Source organism: Danio rerio, chromosome 1 (genome assembly GCF_049306965.1).
Source record: "Danio rerio strain Tuebingen ecotype United States chromosome 1, GRCz12tu, whole genome shotgun sequence".
Classification (NCBI taxonomy): domain Eukaryota; kingdom Metazoa; phylum Chordata; class Actinopteri; order Cypriniformes; family Danionidae; genus Danio; species Danio rerio.
The window spans coordinates 62,832,134-62,852,500 of NC_133176.1; the positions used below are offsets into that span (position 1 = coordinate 62,832,134).

A 20,367-nucleotide genomic window follows, 5' to 3' on the forward strand; every position below is an offset into this window, starting at 1 on the left:
AAGCCAAGACAAGAGATATTGGTCGATGGGAGGCAACTCTCATGACGCTGACATATTCAAATACATGTGGTCACAATTTGTTGGCTTTTCTCACCGCCCAGGCACTGCCTAAGCATTCCAGCAGCTTTACTGATGCCATACCTTTTGGTGGTGAATGTTGAAGTGTGTCTACACTTGAATTTAGCTCTACTCCAACTCCTGACGGAAGATCTGCCAAAGCTATCTTCATGCCTTCCAGTCTGTCAAAACAAACAACATTGCTCAATCTCCACTTTTATTTCTACAGAACGATTGAGAAATTAAAGCCAAGGGGGCTGGTTTGCTCACATTGCTTGGTAAGATTCGCATGTGATGTTGGCAGGGATGACTTCCAGCACTGTAGGACTGAAGCTGGCCAGCAGGACCACCAGATTGGTTTGGAACCACAGCTCATAGTCGCTTGTTTCAAATAGGGGAAGTTTGGGAGCCAGGGCAGTCATGGTCAGATTCAGCATTGTGTCTCGGACAGCCACATTTTCGATGTAGGTTATACTTTCCTGAAGGGGTGGAGGAAGGAGGGGTTGCTGTTGGCTTGTTTAAATATCTAAAATCCGGTTCAGCTCATAAAGGTTAGTCATTCTGAAGACCTACCTACAAACATTACTCACCACTTTGCTGACTTTCACAAATGTTTCAAAAAACATCTCAAGTTGTTTCTCATCTGGAGACGTCAGTATGCTGGTCAACACCTCCTGTACCACGGTGACATTGTCTAGAGCATCGGTGGATGGATCCAACAGTAGCTCTGCTTTCTGATCGGGTGCTAGGGATCCCAGAGCTGCCAACTAAGATGAACAAAGCAAAAACACAACACCAGAGGACATTATGCAAGACCGCCAGTGCTTTGGTGCCTGACCTAAACCAAGCAAACAAACAACAACAACAAAACTGTAGAAAGGAAAGATAAGAAAAAGATGGTACGTTACCATGCTAATGTTCAGGGACTTGAGGTCTGAGTAACTGGCTGAAGAGGAGAATCGACCCAAGTTGGTGTCGAGCCATTCAGCAGCGCTTTCAGTTTTCTGTCTGCAACCTGATTTTTTAAAGACAAGGATGGAGGAAGGTCAGCCTGCATCATGCACACAACAGGGGACACAACACACACCCTGGCCTGTTGTCTAAGAAAAAATATTTATATTGCAACCCATTCCCTTCCAGCAACAAGGAGATGCTGGAAAAAGGTGTTCTGGAAGGTTTACCTGGCATGCTGAATTTGGCAGCAGTTGTCTTTAGGTGCTCGACCAGAACATTGGTTGTCTCCTGCCTCCTGGTAAATGTCATTCTCTGGAAATTGATTCCCAATCCCTTAACTCTGCAACACAAAGCCAAAGAGGGGTCATGAGGTGGAGATCCTGGTGCAGGCTGAAAAACATTCTCACTCTGAAGTTAGAAACTCACATCACACGGTAGTCGGTGCAGTTGACTGAAGCTGTGACCTTAACCAGCATTTCTGTGGTGAAACTGGGGAGGATGGGAACGAGATTCACGGTGAACCACACCACCCAATCGTGAGTCTCAAATTTCCGGAAATAGCCTTCAATGATTGCGAAGGTGCGGTTCATCATCACGTCACTCACAGCAGGGCTGATGACAGGAATCTGTAGAGACACAACAACAGGAGTGTGAGTGGCACCGCAAGAAAGCCTCCTATTCTACACCTTTCTCTGGGGCATCCACACGGTCTATGCCACACATTTCAGCAGATTGACTTGCCTCTGGAGCTGCATTTAGTTCTGTCAGAAATTCCTTCATGTTCAGGAAAGCGTCGCCTTTCTCCAGCCGGTCAAACACAACCACGATCTGATCAGTGTTGTTTAGCGCTCCAGAGCTCAGGGTGATTTCAGCTACTTGAGTAGGGTTCAGCAGTGACAGCGATCCCAACTGAAGGACAAGATAGAGAGCAGAAGTTAGCGCAGGTGAAGCCCTTCACTTGAAAAAGACAGAAGATTCATCATGACAGATCACATGGACAACTGGAGAAAGGCATCAGGTACGCACACTGGAGAAATTCACATTCAGGGCTTCTAAAAACTCCACAGTAGCATAGCCAGAGAACAGGCCAAAGTTCTTCTCAAGCCATTCAGCGCTGCTCGTCATTTTGGAAAGACAGGCAGCATCTGCAGTGAACCAAGAGCATTGGAAAATTCAACAGAAACAGTGCAATTGTAAGCAAGCTGCAAAATTTGCCACAACCTCAGACGTTAAAAGATACCCTGGCAACTACAACAAGATGGGTGATGAAGCTTGACAGTGACAGGGCTTACCTGTTCGGTCAGCTCTTGAGAGGAAGGGTTTGATGAAAGCATTGAAGACGTCCTGTTTTGTCTCCATTGCCATGAGCGATGATTGACGGCTGAGACCCAGCACCCTAAATAGGCAAAGAATGGTGGCCATTATGGATTGCCAGAATTCTCTCTCCTAAGCACCACTTCAGCACTTCCACAGCATTGAGGTTACTTACGCTGCTTGGTAGGAGTCACAGCTGAAGTTCTTGGTACTCAAGCAGGATAGAAACTCCACAGAGACAGATGGCAAAAACGGTCTCAGACGCTCCTGGAACCAGGCTGTAATGAAGCTGGCATTTGTCAGCTGTGAAGCGCTAAAGTTGCTGATTGTCAGCTGTCCAATGGCATCCAGAATGTTGGATACAGCATGACCGTTGCTTAGGTTCTGGGAAAGCAAAGGGCACATATGTCACACACGTGTCAAAACAGAGCCCTGTGGCAGTGTTTCACTTGTGTACTGGAAAATGCAGGGTTGCTACTGACCTGACTGGAGTACACGGACAGCGCATTCTCCAGAACCCCAGTGACTTTCTGGAAGAAAAGCTTCCACATCTCTGTGCTGTTGCTCATGACCGTTGATGCCTTGCAGGTCAGCAGCGTGACGAGGTCATCAGAGGACAGAGAGGACGCAACCTTGGGGGGGGGGGGGAAGCGGACAGATTTGTGTTGTTAGAGAAAAAGGTCTCTTTACAATTAACAGTCATACTGCTGCACGCTTCAGGAAAGGCTTACTGAAGAGCAGGCATATTCAGGAATGCTGAAGTTGCAGAGTTGAGCCGCGACGCTGCCTGATGTCTGAAGTTGTTCACTGCAAGGCACAAAAGCATGTTGTCCATTTACACCTCTGTTTTAAATCTTACCTCATTTCTCAGTAGACACCACAATGAAACTCACCTGTCTACACCTGCACAAAGCCTTTCCTCTGCAAAAAAGGCCAGAAAAGTTATCAGTGGCAGATCTTTATAGCCATCTCACAATATTATTAAAACTGAAAACATTTAGCAATCTTTGTTCCGACTCACCATCGATCAATGTTTCCTCGCACTGGTGAGAGGTGAGACAAAGCAAAAATTAGAGAAAAGAATTAGGAAGAGCTTATCTTGGGCATAATGCCACCAGATGAAGTACTTACAACAGCGGTGGGGGACACGGTCGGTGGTGCAGTGGGTGGTACTGGGGACGGTGTGGTGGATGGCATGGTGGGGGGCACTGTGGGGGGTGTGGTGGGTGGTGGAGTCGTGCAGGCTAAAGAGAGAAGCCAAGACAAGAGATATTGGTCGATGGGAGGCAACTCTCATGACGCTGACATATTCAAATACATGTGGTCACAATTTGTTGGCTTTTCTCACCGCCCAGGCACTGCCTAAGCATTCCAGCAGCTTTACTGATGCCATACCTTTTGGTGGTGAATGTTGAAGTGTGTCTACACTTGAATTTAGCTCTACTCCAACTCCTGAGGGAAGATCTGCCAAAGCTATCTTCATGCCTTCCCGTCTGTCAAAACAAACAACATTGCTCAATCTCCACTTTTATTTCTACAGAACGATTGAGAAATTAAAGCCAAGGGGGCTGGTTTGCTCACATTGCTTGGTAAGATTCGCATGTGATGTTGGCAGGGATGACCTCCAGCACTGAAGGACTGAAGCTGGCCAGCAGGACCACCAGATTGGTTTGGAACCACAGCTCATAGTCGCTTGTTTCAAATAGGGGAAGTTTGGGAGCCAGGGCAGTCATGGTCAGATTCAGCATTGTGTCTCGTACAGCCACGTTTGCAATGAAGGTAATATTTTCCTGCGTGGGTGTGGGCAGAGGACAAGAACTGTTACCTCCACGGTCAAAACTTTCAAAGAAAATCCAAACTTGGCTGGCTTGTTTAAAAGCCTCTTAATTCAGGTCCAACCCATGCAAGATGATCGTTTTAAAAACAAAGCAACCAAGCAAGAAACAAACACTACTAACCTCGTGGCAGACTACAACAAATTTTTCAAAGAACATCTCAAGCTGATTCCCATCTGAAGAGTTCAGGATGCTGATCATCACCTCCTGTACCACGGTCACGTTTTCTAGAGCACCGGTGGTCCGATCCAACAGCAGCTCTGCTTTCTGATCAGGTGACAGGGATCCCAGAGCTGCCAACTAAGAAGGACAAAGAGAAACCACAACGTCGATGGACATTACACATGACCGCCTGTGCTTTGCTGTCTGCCCAACACAAAGCAACATCCACAAAGAGAGGAGAGAGAGAGAGAGAGAGAGAGAGAGAGAAAGAGAGAGAGAGAGAGAGAGAGAGAGAGAGAGAGAGAGAGAGAGAAACTGCCTGCAAACACAAGAAGAACAAAAAGAAGGTAATTTACCACACTGATGTTCAGGGCCTTGAGGTCCGAGTAACTGGCCAATGAGGAGAATGGGCCCAAGTTGCTGTCGAGCCATTGGGTAACGCTTTCAGTTTTCTGTCTGCAACCTGATTTTTAAAGACGAGGATGGAGGAAGGTCAGCCTGCTTCATGCACTGCTATGCATCTGACATACAACAATCCTGGCCCGTCAAATGAAACTAAACTCGCAACGCACGCCGTCCCGGCAACAGGGAGATGCCGGAACAGGACATACAGGAAGGCCTACCTGGCATACTGAATTGGGAAGAAGCAGCCTTCAGGTGCTCCACCAGAATGCTGGTTATCTCATGGCTCCTGCTCAATGTCATTTTCTGGAAAACCATTCCAAGTCCCTCAACGCTGCAACAGAAAGACAAATAAGTGTGACAAGGTGGATGCGCCGGTGCTGGCAGACAAACATTCTCTGTTTTCAGAAACTCACATCACGCGGTAGTTGGTGCAGTTGACTGTAACTGTGACCTTAACCAGCATCTCTGAGGTGAAACTGGGAAGGATAGGAATGAGATTCACGGTGAACCACACCAGCCAATCCCGAGTCTCAAACTTGTGGAATTTGGTTCCAATGATTGTGAAGGTGCGGTTCATCATCACGTCGCTCACAGCAGGGCTGATGTCCGGAACCTACGGGGACACAACAACAGGAGTGTGAACGGCCCTGTGAGAAAGCTTCATGCTGTTGGCTTTTCTCCGGGGCTTCCACGTGGCCTCGGCCATGCACTTCAATGGATCGACTTGCCTCTGGAGCTGCACTGAGTTTTGTCAGAAACTCCTCCACGTTCACAAAAGCGTTGCCTTCCTCTAGTCGGAGGAACATAGCACCGATCTGGTCCGTGTTGTTGAGCGCTCCAGAGCTCAGGGTGAGTTCAGCTACTTGGGTAGGGCTCAGCAGTCGTAATGATGAAAAAAACTGAATCATATTATAAACAGCAGTTTTATCAACAATTCTGACATTAAAGAAATAAATGCTGTGAATGGAAAGTATGAATGTCTACTTACATTGTAAAAGTCTCTGTTTAGAGTTTGAAGGTCCTTCAAGGTAGCATACTTGAAGAACTCAGCAAAATTCCTATTGAGCCAGTCTGCGCTGCTCATATTGTTAGAATTACAGGCAGCATCTGGATTTAACATAGAATATTGAGGAAATGTGAAGAATATTGTCTTAAACAGGGATACAATGAGCATAATAGCTTATTTTTGCTTTATTATGATCAAGCTTTCATTAATTTAATCACAGGCATAATTGTAAGTACTTTTTAATGCATCAATAAAATAAATAAAAACGCACCTGGAAATTTTCTAGACAAGAATGGCTTAATGAACTGGGTGTAGATGGAGGACTTTAATGTCTCATTGATTTGTGTCGCCTGCTCACTGAGTGTTTTTATTCTACATACAAAAACAAACATTTAAGATCAAGCCACAGTTTAATTTAGTTTCTGTGTAACATCAGTGCATTTAGAATACAACTCATACATTTCCTGATAGGAGGCACATGAAAAGTTGATCTTGCTCATGTTGTACATGAAGTCTGAGTTCACAAATGGGAGAATTGGAACCAGCTTGACACACAGCCAAGACTGAACAAACTCCACGTTCTGTGCATTCTCCGCAGTCAGTGTGGCTAAAGCACCAAAAGTGTCAGCAATGCCCTCGATTGAAGAAACTCCCTGAAAGTCAGAAAATAAAAGATGTTTCAGCACTCACATCACAGACAATCCTAAGTGATTATCTGTTCGAGAAGCAGTAGAGCATCCAGGCTGAAGAAACAAATCGCACAACTAAATTATGATTATTCGGCTGATTGCAAGCATGAAAGAAAATGATTTCAGAAACAAAACTGAATGCACAAACTAAATAAAAATCTATACAGATGATGATAAGCAAAGCAGGTGTGTTTTCCAGCAGAGGGCAAAGATGTGGTTAAATGTAGTTTTCTTACAAGGAGAACCATGACATTTAGTGTGGACGTAACAATCTTTCCAAGCTCATTTTGCAGCATTTGTAGATTCTCTTGAGGAAAACTAGCTTTGCTGTTTGATAAACACTGTAGTTGGTTTGCAGTGTTATCCACAGTGTTTAGAATCTGGATATGAAAACAAAAAGTCATAAATTATAAACATTTGAATAGGACACTGTCAAGTATCTCCTACATCGGGATATGTAAGCATATTCTCGTTAGCTTCTTCCGACATGAGTTTTAGCTTCCTTTGTTATGTTATTGAAATGATGATGACCCATAGTGTAAAAGAGTTTCCCCTTATACTGACAGTCTGAGATTACACAGAAACAACGGAGACTAATGAAATCCATCTGAACTGGGGCTAATATCAATAACTGAATGCCTACAAATTTGTCAGAATCTATAGTGGTCCACTGAAAGTCGGGAGAGCCTGTTATTTGGCATTTTGAATTCATTTTTTTTCCTTCTGTTTTGTATTTTATTTGTTGTTCTTAATTATGCGTTTATATTATCTTCCAATTCTTCACATAAATTCAGCTAAATAGACTAAGAATGAAAATCAGACAGTGTAGGCTAAATCTGGCTCATTTTTACATACTGAATGTACTGTTGATGTCCTTTGTCAATTACTAAATAAATAAATTAGACATCCCTAAGACTATCTCCACTTGATCAGTAAAAAACAAAAACTAAACTACATATTTGTGGGTAAAACTTGACTTGTTAATAAAAGCACTTTATGTTCAATATATTTGTATGTTTGTTTAAAGTCCTATTGCCATGTATATGGGTGAGGTCAGTGGGGTTCATCACGGTGCTAATAAATTATATACTAATAATAATATAATTAGACTTTTTCATTGGTCTGATTGCTTCTATTATTCTACTATTTTACAAGTTGCTCTAAATAAAAACTTCTGCTAAATAGCTACATGTAAACATCACAATGCTTTACAAAGTTTAACAAGCAGATTTCTTGAAAGTTTCCTGGAAATGTTGCCACAGATCATAAGGTTTTAGACTCATCTCATCTGCATCTTTCTATAAGCATACAACAATCCTTCTGGATAATAATAATAATAATTTTTATTTTCAATGCACTTTTCTCAAGCTCAATGCTCTACGAGGGAAAAAACAAAGCTGTAAAAACAACAAGTAGGAAAGTATAACATGAAGTACGATAACGATAGATCACACATTAAAAACACTACTAAAGAGGTGAGTCTTAAGAAGCTTCTTAAAACAGTCCAGAGACACTGAATCGATATGGTGAACGAGATGCCTGAACATGTACACCACTTTTTAAAACTGGGCGTTTTTATTTTAATTAACATCTTTATTTAGAAAAGATGGTTTAATGTGACAGGAAGGACATTTACACTATTTTATTATGCCTTCTGAACTACATTTCACAAATCTACAAAGCCACAACACTGACAAGAACCTGAAATGTTTCATCACATTATTCTGATTTCTGGAGGATCAGCGTGTGTCTCTGAAGACCGAAGTAATGATGCTGAAGGTTTTGCTCAGGGGTTAGGGAAAAAGGGAAAATACTTTTGGATCATGTCTTTACAATTATGTTTTGAAACAGTTTTCATCAAAACTGAGAGACAAAGAGCCGCAGGCCTGGCGCCTTTCAATTTGCAAGCGTGTAATATTGGAACACTAAAAACTGTATGTATATATATATATATATATATATATATATATATATATATATATATATATATATATATATATATATATAATTATTATTGTTATTATTATTTTTTTTTTTTTACAAAATATTTATGAAGTTGATAGTAAACCAAGTGGTTATTATGCGTTTTAAAGCAAATCTCTTTTATAAAAGTGCAATGATCAACCTCATGGAGCAAGAAATAAAGAGGTATGTACCGTGATTGGTTTGTGTTGCCTTAAAAACAGTCCAATATAGTATTACAGGTTTACAGGTATACAGGTTTACTGATGTAATGTTAAATTGGTCAAGAATAGTGAATGATCCTAAACACAGGAGACGCCTGACAGTCAGTCATCACAGTCCCAACCATCGAGGTCTGAGTTTTTGGACCAACCCTAAATAATCTATTGATTTTCCCATGTATCTGTTATCCTTGAAGTTTCCTGCGCTGCTTAAACTATCCAGCCCCACAACTAAACAATTCAGTACCTTTCCAAAGCGACTGCTGGCCCCAATGCCTAGCTCTGCCACGTCTGCTAGAAATTATTTTTGCCATTTCAAAATGTATGAGAATTGAAACTGCTCATTTTATAGTATTTGACAATGTGCTTGATCTAACAAAGCAGAAGAGACTTTAAAAACACAAATTTAATGCCAAGAATACGAGTTATAAAAAGACATGGGCCTACTGCCTTTAGAAAGGTAGCGTAACGGGACAGCAATATTACGCTGTCGATATTTCACCTTTACTTTAATCTAAGCGATGTCTTATCCAACACCTCCAGCATCTCTGATTAACAGACTCTGAGTATGTTGGCTCTTCTTTATAGTTGTCCAGACTGACTGGAATTTCGGCTTCATAATGAACTGAAGCTTGATTTACATTTCTGGGCCTTGTGACATCCACCATCTTCCCCATCAATCGCTTTCGGTATTCCTCATTTATTAGTTGGGGTTAGCATAACAAATGTAAATCTAAGAGTTCTGGGACATTCTGCAGATCATAGAAGCATGCAGTACATTTTAGAGGTACTTCTTTCCTCTAGAAGCTTCCACCTGAACTGATAAATGCCCACTTTTGCTGACTGGAAATGACTTCACTATATTATTAATGCCTAATGAATCAGTTCAACAAAAACAACTGCAACATTCAACTGTGATGATGTAGGAAGACAGCAGAGAGAGTTCACTCACCAGAGAGCTGAAATTTCGGAGATTGATGGGATTACAGCGGTCCAGGGTTTGATTGGTAGTGCTCCTGTAACAGCGGAAATAAATGATATTAAGCCTTCAGATTTACTCCAAATATTCAAACGCTACCTCTGAACGTTAATCGAGATGAATACTTACGCAGTAGTGAGACTGCATGGTGCTGTTTCTAGAGAAAGACAGAGATGTGCTCGTTAGTTTTCATGCACTCACTGAAGAATCGGACTGTACTTGACTAGAGGTCTGCTGCGTTCTGTCATGAGACAGACACTGTTGAGGATATCTAAATTTAAATCAACACTTGGGCAGCTCTTTATGCCGCTCGTGAGGATATTTATCACTGATGAAGTACATGTAGTTCTTTTTGAGATGCTCCTCAAATGGGTAAGTTCATTGTTTGTAAATAAGAAGCTAACAATGTGAAGATGAGGGTCTTTCTTTCACTGCCGTGAGTCAAGGTGAATACAACAATGGGAAAGAACTAAGAACTGAAGAAGGCCTACAAACACCTCCAGCAGCAGCAGCAGCAGCGTGAACGCTACCTCACTACACAATTCATGAACACTCACTGCTGTTTTCAACATGTTCCTCATGTCTCTTGTTCTCCTTAAAGTATGTTGTGCTCTGATTTTGTATACAACACAAGTAAACAAACAAAGCCTTGTCAGTAACCTAAGCAAACAGAGAGTTAAAGGGAAAAATCTCTTCTTCTGTCCTCTAACACTGTCTGACAGCACCACCTGCAGGATCAGCACCTCTTTTCTTCAGGCTTTCTGTTCTTCAACCCTCTTTTACTTCTTCTTCTTCTTCTTGTAAGTTTACAGCGGTTGGCATCCAGCGTTTTGGTGCGTTGCTGCCACCTTCAGCTCCGGAGTGTGGACCAGAGGTTAGGTTTACAGACTAATACCCCCCCACTTCCCTCATTCCCACCCTTTCTCATACACACACACACACATACTTACAAACACACCCCTCACCCCTACTCCTATGTCAAAATAATAATCATAATACTCATAATAATAATATCCACCACAATACTTTTACTCCTACTTTTACTTCTACTTGTTCTAATAGTTCTATTTAACTCTCTTCCCTTTACATTCTATTACAATTTAAATGATTTATTTACTTATTTATTTTAAAACCTATTAAAAACATCAGTTTACTCTATAAGAATTCTGAACTGAACCCTGTCAACCCTCTTTTAATGCCCACAGGAACCGATGTATAGTGGACTCATGCCTATATAAAGCGTGTGGATGTTTCCCAGTGATGGGTTGCAGCTGAAAGGGCATCCGCTGTGTAAAACAGATGCTGGATGAGATGGCGGTTCATATTTAATTTAAATATCTATGTAATTAATTTGTTTTGTATAGTTTTGTTTCTATGTATGCATGTGTATCACATAGAGGTATATATATATATGTGTGTGTGTGTGTGTGTGTGTGTGTGTGTGTGTGTGTGTGTGTGTGTGTGTGTACAGTTGAAGTCAGAATTATTAACCCCCTGAATTATTAGTTCACCTGTTTATTTTTTCCCAATTTCTGTGTAACGGAGAGCAGATTTCTCCAACACATGTCTAATCATAACAGTGTTAATAACTCATCTCTAATAACTGATTTATTTTCTCTTTGTCATGATGACAGTAAATAATATTGAATAAAAAATAATAATAAAATTGTGTTTAAAATGACAGATTTTTTGTTTAAAATAAACTGCTTTTATTCTAGTTGAAATAAAACAGATCAGACTTTCTCCAGAAGAACAAATATTATCAGACACACTTTGAACATTTCCTCAATCTGTTCAAGATCATTTGGTAAAAATCAAGAGAGGGGGGGGGGGGGGGGGGCTAATAATTCTGACTTGAACTGTATATATAAATCTATATATAATACACACACACATATATTAGGTCTAAACAAACGTTTGTTTTGGATGTGATTAATAGCAGTTAATCTTTGCCCAGCACTAATATTTACTTAAGCAATGACTAATTGTTGATCTGGATTAGGGGACCCAAACTCAGAAAGCATGGATGAACATTTAACAAGCATTGAGTAAGTCATCTGTGTACATGGTTTATTCCCCCAGGTGTAATGTGTCTGAACCATCCACAAGAGGGTGCTGCCTCCACGCTGACAGCTTTTGTCGACTCAGAGCAGATGCTTGTCATCCATGAGCTATACTTTCACACATTTCCTTCATATTTTGTTACTTTGAGTGAGATGCATGTGAACTGTTGAGTAAACTCACCATTTGATTGTGTTGCATTGCACTGACAAACAAAAAAGAAAAAAGAACTGTTAAAAAAGAAACTTCTGACTTACTAAGATTGTATAATTTTGCAAACGTACAGAAGCATTTTTCTGGACTTACCTGTGCATTACCTGGGCTCACCACCGATGCTGTAGACAGAGAAAGAAGAACATGCAGTTACTGCAATATTGAGACACTTGTGAACTTACAGAAATAATAAATGACCCTTAATAACATGCTATTGTTGTACATGCAGTTAGTTAAAGAGTAAAACAGAATATTGTTGATTAAAAATATTTACTTTTCAGACCCTCCAGGATTTTGTAAAAAAAAAAACAACAACATTTTTCATAAGTAGAAAGACATTATAAAGCATTAAAAGCCATTTTAAACTCGTCACATTTAAGATCTGGTTTGTTTCAAAATCAATGATCTTATGAGATACGATATGAAGTGTGTCTCACGCTGGACAAGAAGTTCTGCATTAAGTTCCATTATTTCATGCCATGTCTTTAAAATATGGGGAAACAAATTACTGCAGTATTTCAATGGATTTTCTGCACTCTGTTTCTTCGCCTGTTTTCACGCCTGTTTCTTCTGACAACACGTCTTTCATGCCATTTTACACTTGAACAACTTAATAAATGCTTGGCCTATGAAACTGACTGTATGTTGCATTATAGATGGTGTCAAAGGAACCATGTCAAATATCCGCTGGAATATAGCCTACTGTTAGAAAATGAATGCTAAGTCATCTGTGCTGCTGGATGGTGGATATATTTTATTTAATTGGGACAGTGGAGGTTACAGACAGAAACGTAGTGGGAGCAGAGAGAGGGGAAGGGTCAGCGAGGGACCTCGAGCCAGGAATGAAACTTGGGTTGCCGTGAGTACCTTAGTGTTATATGTCAGCACTCTTAACCACTAGGCTGTTGCCACTGTCACATTTAACCCTTATAAGTAGATGATTAGCAGCTGATACACCTCAAGTGACTTCATTCCAGCAGGCTTTAAGTGTGTGTAGAATCAATTTATGACTATGATGATATGTTTGAATATATAAACTATTGCAGATGGTGCTCTGTGGTAGCTGGAATTGAACTGTCCTCCCGTCTGCCCAAATTATGCTATAAATTTACTGAAATTTTAAAAGTTTGCTTAATTTTGTGTTACATTCAGTAATTGGGAAATCCTGGAGGGTCTAATTGAGTGATTGTGTGTGTGTGTGTGTGTGTGTGTGTGTGTGTGTGTGTGTGTGTGTGTGTGTGTGTGTGTATGTATCCACGTATTCTAAAAAATAAAACCAGTTTGATAGTTTTGCGATAATATTCCAGTACCCTTGATGATCTTAGACAGCGTTTATTCTGAATTTGTTGTGGATTAAGTGATGAAATAAAAAATAAATCATAATGTTTTCGAAGAAATTCATGGATTAAAACCCAAAAAGCCAGCATTTGTGTGAGTAGGAAAAGCATGCTTGTGGAATGTGAATAATTGTGTGACTCACGGATCCAAACACTAGTTAGGGCTGAGGGGTTTGTGTGGAAAGCATGTGTTGCTTCATCTGTTGCAGAAACACTGGGGTTTAGTCCTTCAGTAGTTACAGATTCTGTCTCTGGTGGATTTGAAGAGTTGACAGTATATTGGGTCGGATTTTTAATGGTTGAAGCTTCAATGATTGTAGAAACAGCATTTGTAGAATGGCTAACTGCAGCTGTATATGTATTAGCTGTTGTTTCATGGATTTCAGTGTTTGGTTCTGCTGATAATTCAGTTGCGGGACTTTCGATAACAGTTGAAGCTTCGACTATGGTGGAATCATCATTTGTAGAAAGGCTAACTGTAGCTGTATGTGCTTCAGTTGAAGAAGGAACATTAGCTGTTTCAGTGATTGTAGTGTTTGGTTCTGCAGATGTTTCAGTAGCTGAAGTTTCAGTAACAGTTGAAGCTTCATCTGCTGTGGAAACAGAATTTGTAGAAAGGCTAACTGTAGCTGTATGTGTATTCGCTGTTGTTTCATGGATTTCAGTGTTTGGTTCTGCAGATGTTTCCATTGCGGGACTTTCGGTAACGGTTGAAGCTTCATCTGTTGTAGAAACAGCATTTGTTGAAAGGCTAACTGTAGCTGTATGTGCTTCAGATGAAGAAGGAACATTAGCTGATGTTTCATGGATTTCAGTGTTTGGTTCTGCAGATGTTTCAGTTGTGGGACTTTCGGTAATGGTTGAAACCTCAACTATGGAGGAAACAGCACTTGTCAAAATGCTAGCAGTAGCTGTATGTGCCTCGAGTGTACTAGGAACATTAACTGATGCTTCAGTGATTGTAGTGTTTGGTTCTGCAGATGTTGCAGTTGCTGGACTTTCGGTAACAGTTGAAGCTTCATCTGTTGTAGAAACAGCATTTGTAGAAAAGTTAACTGTAGCTGTATGTGCTCTGGTTGACGAAGGAACATTAGCTGATGTTTCATGTATTTCAGTGTTTGGTTCTGCAGATGTTTCAGTAGTGGGACTTTCGTTATTGGTTGAAGCCTCAACTATGGAGGAAACAGCATTTGTAGAAAGGCTAACCGTAGCTGTATGTGCTTCAGAGGAAGAAGGAACATTAGCTGATGTTTCAGGGATTGTAGTGTTTGGTTCTGCAGATGTCGCAGTTGCTGGACTTTCATTATCGGTTGAAGCCTCAACTATGGTGGAAAAAGCACTTGTCAAAATGCTAACTGTAGCTGTATGTGCTCTGGTTGACGAAGAAACATTCGCTGTTGTTTCAAGGATTGTAGTGTTTGGTTCTGCAGATGTTTCTGTTGCGGGACTCTCTGTAACAGTTGAAGCTTTATCTGTTGTGGAAACAGTGTATGTTAAAAGGTTAACTGTAGCTGTATGTGCTTCAGATGAAGAAGGAACATTAGCTGATGTTTCAGTGATTGTAGTGTTTGGTTCTGCAGATGTTTCAGTTGTGGGACTTTCGTTATTGGTTGAAGCTTCAACTATGGAGGAAACAGCATGTGTAGAAAGGCTAACTGTAGCTGTATGTGCCTCGAGTGTACTAGGAACATTAACTGATGCTTCAGGAATTGTAGTGTTTGGTTCTGCAGTTGTTTCTGTTGCTGGACTTTTGGTAACAGTTGAAGCTTCAACAATGGTGGAAACATCATTTGTAGAAAGGCTAACTGTAGCTGTATGTGCCTCGAGCGTACTATGACCATTAACTGATGTTTCAGGGATTGCAGTGTTTGGTTTTGCAGATGTTTCTGTTGCGGGACTCTCTGTAACAGTTGAAGCTTCATCTGTTGTAGAAACAACAATTGTTGAAATGCTAACTGTAGCTGTATGTGCTTCGGTTGACGAAGGAACATTCGCTGTTGTTTCAAGGATTGTAGTGTTTGGTTCTGCAGATATTTCAGTTGTGGGACTTTCGTTATTGGTTGAAGCTTCAACTATGGTGGAAACAGCACTTGTCGAAATGCTAACTGTAGCTGTATGTGCCTCGAGTGTACTAGGAACATTAACTGATGCTTCAGGGATTGTAGTATTTGGTTCTGCTGATGATTCAGTTGCTAGACTCTCGGTAACAGTTGAAGCTTCAACTATGGTCGAAACAGCATTTGTAGAAAGGCTAACTGTAGCTGTATGTGCTTCAGATGAAGAAAGAACATTAGCTGATGTTTCAGGAATTGTAGTGTTTGGTTCTGCAGATGTTTCAGTTGTGGGACTTTCGTTATTGGTTGAAGCCTCAACTATGGAGGAAACAGCACTTGTCAAAATGCTAGCAGTAGCTGTATGTGCCTCGAGTGTACTAGGAACATTAACTGATGCTTCAGGGATTGTAGTGTTTGGTTCTGCAGATGTTTCCATTGCGGGACTTTCGGTAACGGTTGAAGCTTCATCTGTTGTAGAAACAGCATTTGTTGAAAGGCTAACTGTAGCTGTATGTGCTTCAGATGAAGAAGGAACATTAGCTGATGTTTCATGGATTTCAGTGTTTGGTTCTGCAGATGTTTCAGTTGTGGGACTTTCGTTATTGGTTGAAGCCTCAACTATGGAGGAAACAGCACTTGTAGAAAGGCTAACTGTAGCTGTATGTGCCTCGAGCGTACTATGACCATTAGCTGATGTTTCAGGAATTGTAGTGTTAGGTTCTGCAGATGTTTCAGCTGTGGGACTTTCGTTATTGGTTGAAGCCTCAACTATGGAGGAAACAGCACTTGTCGAAATGCTAGTGGTAGCTGTATGTGCCTCAAGCGTACTAGGAACATTAACTGATGCTTCAGTGATTGTAGTGTTTGGTTCTGCAGATGTTGCAGTTGCTGGACTTTCGGTAACAGTTGAAGCTTCATCTGTTGTAGAAACAGCATTTGTAGAAAAGTTAACTGTAGCTGTATGTGCTCTGGTTGACGAAGGAACATTAGCTGATGTTTCATGTATTTCAGTGTTTGGTTCTGCAGATGTTTCAGTAGTGGGACTTTCGTTATTGGTTGAAGCCTCAACTATGGAGGAAACAGCATTTGTAGAAAGGCTAACCGTAGCTGTATGTGCTTCAGAGGAAGAAGGAACATTAGCTGATGTTTCAGGGATTGTAGTGTTTGGTTCTGCAGATGTCGCAGTTGCTGGACTTTCGTTATCGGTTGAAGCCTCAACTATGGTGGAAAAAGCACTTGTCAAAATGCTAACTGTAGCTGTATGTGCTCTGGTTGACGAAGAAACATTCGCTGTTGTTTCAAGGATTGTAGTGTTTGGTTCTGCAGATGTTTCAGTTGTGGGACTTTCGTTATTGGTTGAAGCTTCAACTATGGAGGAAACAGCACTTGTCGAAATGCTAGTGGTAGCTGTATGTGCCTCAAGCGTACTATGAACATTAACTGATGTTTCAGGAATTGTAGTGTTTGATTCTGCAGATGTTTCCATTGCGGAACTTTCGGTAACGGTTGAAGCTTCATCTGTTGTAGAAACAGCATTTGTTGAAAGGCTAACTGTAGCTGTATGTGCTTCAGATGAAGAAGGAACATTAGCTGATGTTTCATGGATTTCAGTGTTTGGTTCTGCAGATGTTTCAGTTGTGGGACTTTCGTTATTGGTTGAAGCCTCAACTATGGAGGAAACAGCACTTGTAGAAAGGCTAACTGTAGCTGTATGTGCCTCGAGCGTACTATGACCATTAGCTGATGTTTCAGGAATTGTAGTGTTAGGTTCTGCAGATGTTTCAGCTGTGGGACTTTCGTTATTGGTTGAAGCCTCAACTATGGAGGAAACAGCACTTGTAGAAATGCTAACTGTAGCTGTATGTGCCTCAAGCGTACTAGGAACATTAACTGATGCTTCAGGGATTGTAGTGTTTGGTTCTGCAGATGTTTCCGTTGTGGGACTTTCGGTAACGGTTGAAGCTTCAACTATGGAGGAAACAGCATTTGTAGAAAGGCTAACTGTAGCTGTATGTGCTTCAGATAAAGAAGGAACATTAGCTGATGTTTCAGGGATTGTAGTGTTTGGTTCTGCAGATGTCGCAGTTGCTGGACTTTCGTTATCGGTTGAAGCCTCAACTATGGTGGAAACAGCACTTGTCAAAATGCTAACTGTAGCTGTATGTGCTCTGGTTGACGAAGAAACATTCGCTGTTGTTTCAAGGATTGTAGTGTTTGGTTCTGCAGATGATTCAGTTGTGGGACTTTCGTTATTGGTTGAAGCTTCAACTATGGAGGAAACAGCACTTGTCGAAATGCTAGTGGTAGCTGTATGTGCCTCAAGCGTACTATGAACATTAACTGATGTTTCAGGAATTGTAGTGTTTGGTTCTGCAGATGTTTCAGTTGTGGGACTTTCGTTATTGGTTGAAGCCTCAACTATGGTGGAAACAGCATTTGTAGAAAAGCTAACTGTAGCTGTATGTGCCTCGAGCGTACTATGACCATTAACTGATGTTTCAGGGATTGCAGTGTTTGGTTTTGCAGATGTTTCTGTTGCGGGACTCTCTGTAACAGTTGAAGCTTTATCTGTTGTAGAAACAACAATTGTTGAAATGCTAACTGTAGCTGTATGTGCTTCGGTTGACGAAGGAACATTAGCTGTTGTTTCAAGGATTGTAGTGTTTGGTTCTGCAGATATTTCAGTTGTGGGACTTTCGTTATTGGTTGAAGCTTCAACTATGGAGGAAACAGCACTTGTCGAAATGCTAACTGTAGCTGTATGTGCCTCGAGTGTACTAGGAACATTAACTGATGCTTCAGGAATTGTAGTGTTTGGTTCTGCAGATGTTTCTGTTGCTGGACTTTTGGTAACGGTTGAAGCTTCAACTATAGTCGAAACAGCATTTGTAGAAAAGCTAACTGTAGCTGTATGTGCTTCAGATGAAGAAGGAACATTAGCTGATGTTTCAGGAATTGTAGTGTTTGGTTCTGCAGATGTCGCAGTTGCTAGACTTTCATTATTGGTTGAAGCCTCAACTAGGGAGGAAACAGCACTTGTCAAAAAGCTAACTGTAGCTGTATGTGCCTCGAGTGTACTAGGAACATTAACTGATGCTTCAGTGATTGTAGTGTTAGGTTCTGCAGATAATTCAGTTGCGGGACTCTCGGTAACAGTTGAAGCTTCAACTGTTGTAGAAACAGCATTTGTAGAAAGACTAACTGTAGCTGTATGTGCCTCGATTGAAGAAGGAACATTAGCTGATGTTTCAGGAATTGTAGTGTTTGGTTCTGCAGATGATTCACTTGCGTGACTTTCAGTAACAGTTGAAGCTTCAACAATGGTCGAAACATCATTTGTAGAAAGGGTTGTTGGTACAACAGTTGGTGTCGAAGGTTCTGCAGATGTTCTTTCAGTAGTTATTTTTGAATCTTCAGAGGCTGTGTTGACAGCGGTTGGCAGTGTCTCTGTCCTTTTGGATGTGGGAACATCAGTGGTTGTTTGATCTTTGTTCTGTGATTCAGTGCTCAGTGATCCAGGTGTTGTTGTCTGTGCGGCAATAGCTGTGGAAACAATTTGAATGTTTATGAGCATATAAATGTTTTTTCTTTTGACCTTTTCTTGAGATTCCTCTTCTTTGTCTTGTTTTGTTTTTTCTGTTGTTTGTTTTTTTCAGTTGTAGAAGCAAAAGTAAGCTTTGGACTGATGGAATGGCCTTATGGGTACATTTGGTGGTTATTTATGTATTGATGCATTCACACACAGTCTGCATGTCATCTAGATCAATGGTTCCCAAGCTTTATCTGCCAGTCACCCATTTTATGGGGAACAACACATTTAGGCAGCCTCTCCCTGACCCAAATACACGCCACCCCATAATGACCAATTCTTTTTAAATGTTTATTTTGCTTAACAATCTGCTGACTGTACACTATCCCTTAGTCTGACTGTGCCACTCAGTTCTGTAATAAGGCTCTTGGAGGACAGTGCAGTGTTTAAACTTGTGCCAAACCATCATGAGAGAGATGTTGTCATCAACACTCAAAAAAGCTTCTTTTTTTTACTTGTTAAAACTAATTTCTTGTTCACCTACTAATTCTTGATATTTCATTAGGACAACTTAATTTTTTTATATTCAATCCACATAATTTTGTTAAAGTGTTAAGGTATGAATAGTGTGGAAGCCTACATTTTTTACTGTGAAGAGTAACAGATTCGATTGGTTCAGCAAATACTCCCCAGTGCCCCACTGGTTCTGTTTATCATTTACGCTCCTGTGTCTCCACTGGTTTTGTCGAGCAATAGCGCTCTTGTGCCCCTGCTGGTTCTATTCAGCAACAAATTCCATCTACTCCTACTTGTTCTGTTCAACAATGATGCTTCTGTGCTCCTGTTGGTTCTATTCATCAATGACTCTCCTGTGTCCCCACTGGTTCTGTTCAGCAATGATGCTCCTGTGTCCCTGCTGGTTCTGTTCAGTAATAACTCTCCAATCCCCCCCTCTGGTTCTGTTCAGCAATGACTCTTTAATCTCCATGCTAGTTCTGTTCAGCAATGACTCTCCTCTTTACCCACTGGTTCTGTTCAGCAATGACTCTTTAATCTCCATGCTAGTTCTGTTCAGCAATGACTCTCCTCATTACCCACTGGTTCTGTTCAGCAGTGATGCTCCTGTGCTCCTGTTGTTTCCATTCAGCCCTATTTCAACATTTTCTGTCCTGCAATGACTATATCCTGTTCTCAACAGTTAAAATGTGTCAAGCCCTGAACTCTTGGTCTGAGCAGTATCCAGCTCAGCCCTCCCTCTCCTCTCCTACTTGTATCTGTTCCCTCCATCCCTCCAGCCAGTCCACCAGCCTGTCCAGAGCGGAAGATTCCACCTCAATTCTTCAACCCAGTGGTTCTACCTTGGCTTACCTCTCATCTCTACCTGGGCCCATCATCCCACCAGCTCAGCCATGCTCTGTTTGTCTCTCCAGCTTGCCTTTGTCACTTGTTGCACTTCTTCGACTTTTGGATTATGCCTCATATCCATCAGCTGCGTCTCCAATGGTCATCCCCCATGAGTTATTAGCCACTCCTCCCCAAGGCTCCTCCTCCCTTAGACCCTCCTGGCTCCTCGTGTGGTTACGCCCCCC

General features: G+C 41.2%; 1 protein-coding gene across 1 annotated transcript in view; it reads right to left on the reverse strand.

Annotated features, from left to right (window-relative positions):
• LOC100330916 (uncharacterized) overlaps positions 1 to 20,367 on the reverse strand; it is a 103,968-nt gene that overhangs the window by 78,965 nt on the left and 4,636 nt on the right. The window contains exons 3-31 of the mRNA XM_073908413.1: positions 11,952 to 11,980; positions 11,829 to 11,850; positions 9,714 to 9,741; positions 9,558 to 9,621; positions 6,193 to 6,386; positions 6,005 to 6,105; positions 5,716 to 5,834; positions 5,456 to 5,626; positions 5,141 to 5,340; positions 4,946 to 5,058; positions 4,679 to 4,785; positions 4,284 to 4,460; positions 3,907 to 4,115; positions 3,721 to 3,818; positions 3,457 to 3,569; positions 3,347 to 3,368; positions 3,219 to 3,246; positions 3,057 to 3,132; positions 2,808 to 2,957; positions 2,501 to 2,709; positions 2,304 to 2,407; positions 2,038 to 2,156; positions 1,753 to 1,920; positions 1,438 to 1,637; positions 1,239 to 1,351; positions 966 to 1,072; positions 648 to 824; positions 328 to 536; positions 142 to 239 (exon numbers count right to left, since the gene is read on the reverse strand). Of these exons, the coding sequence (XP_073764514.1) occupies positions 142 to 239; positions 328 to 536; positions 648 to 824; positions 966 to 1,072; positions 1,239 to 1,351; positions 1,438 to 1,637; positions 1,753 to 1,920; positions 2,038 to 2,156; positions 2,304 to 2,407; positions 2,501 to 2,709; positions 2,808 to 2,957; positions 3,057 to 3,132; positions 3,219 to 3,246; positions 3,347 to 3,368; positions 3,457 to 3,569; positions 3,721 to 3,818; positions 3,907 to 4,115; positions 4,284 to 4,460; positions 4,679 to 4,785; positions 4,946 to 5,058; positions 5,141 to 5,340; positions 5,456 to 5,626; positions 5,716 to 5,834; positions 6,005 to 6,105; positions 6,193 to 6,386; positions 9,558 to 9,621; positions 9,714 to 9,741; positions 11,829 to 11,850; positions 11,952 to 11,980 (3,525 nt within the window). The remainder of the gene's footprint in view (positions 1 to 141; positions 240 to 327; positions 537 to 647; positions 825 to 965; positions 1,073 to 1,238; positions 1,352 to 1,437; positions 1,638 to 1,752; positions 1,921 to 2,037; positions 2,157 to 2,303; positions 2,408 to 2,500; positions 2,710 to 2,807; positions 2,958 to 3,056; positions 3,133 to 3,218; positions 3,247 to 3,346; positions 3,369 to 3,456; positions 3,570 to 3,720; positions 3,819 to 3,906; positions 4,116 to 4,283; positions 4,461 to 4,678; positions 4,786 to 4,945; positions 5,059 to 5,140; positions 5,341 to 5,455; positions 5,627 to 5,715; positions 5,835 to 6,004; positions 6,106 to 6,192; positions 6,387 to 9,557; positions 9,622 to 9,713; positions 9,742 to 11,828; positions 11,851 to 11,951; positions 11,981 to 20,367) is intronic.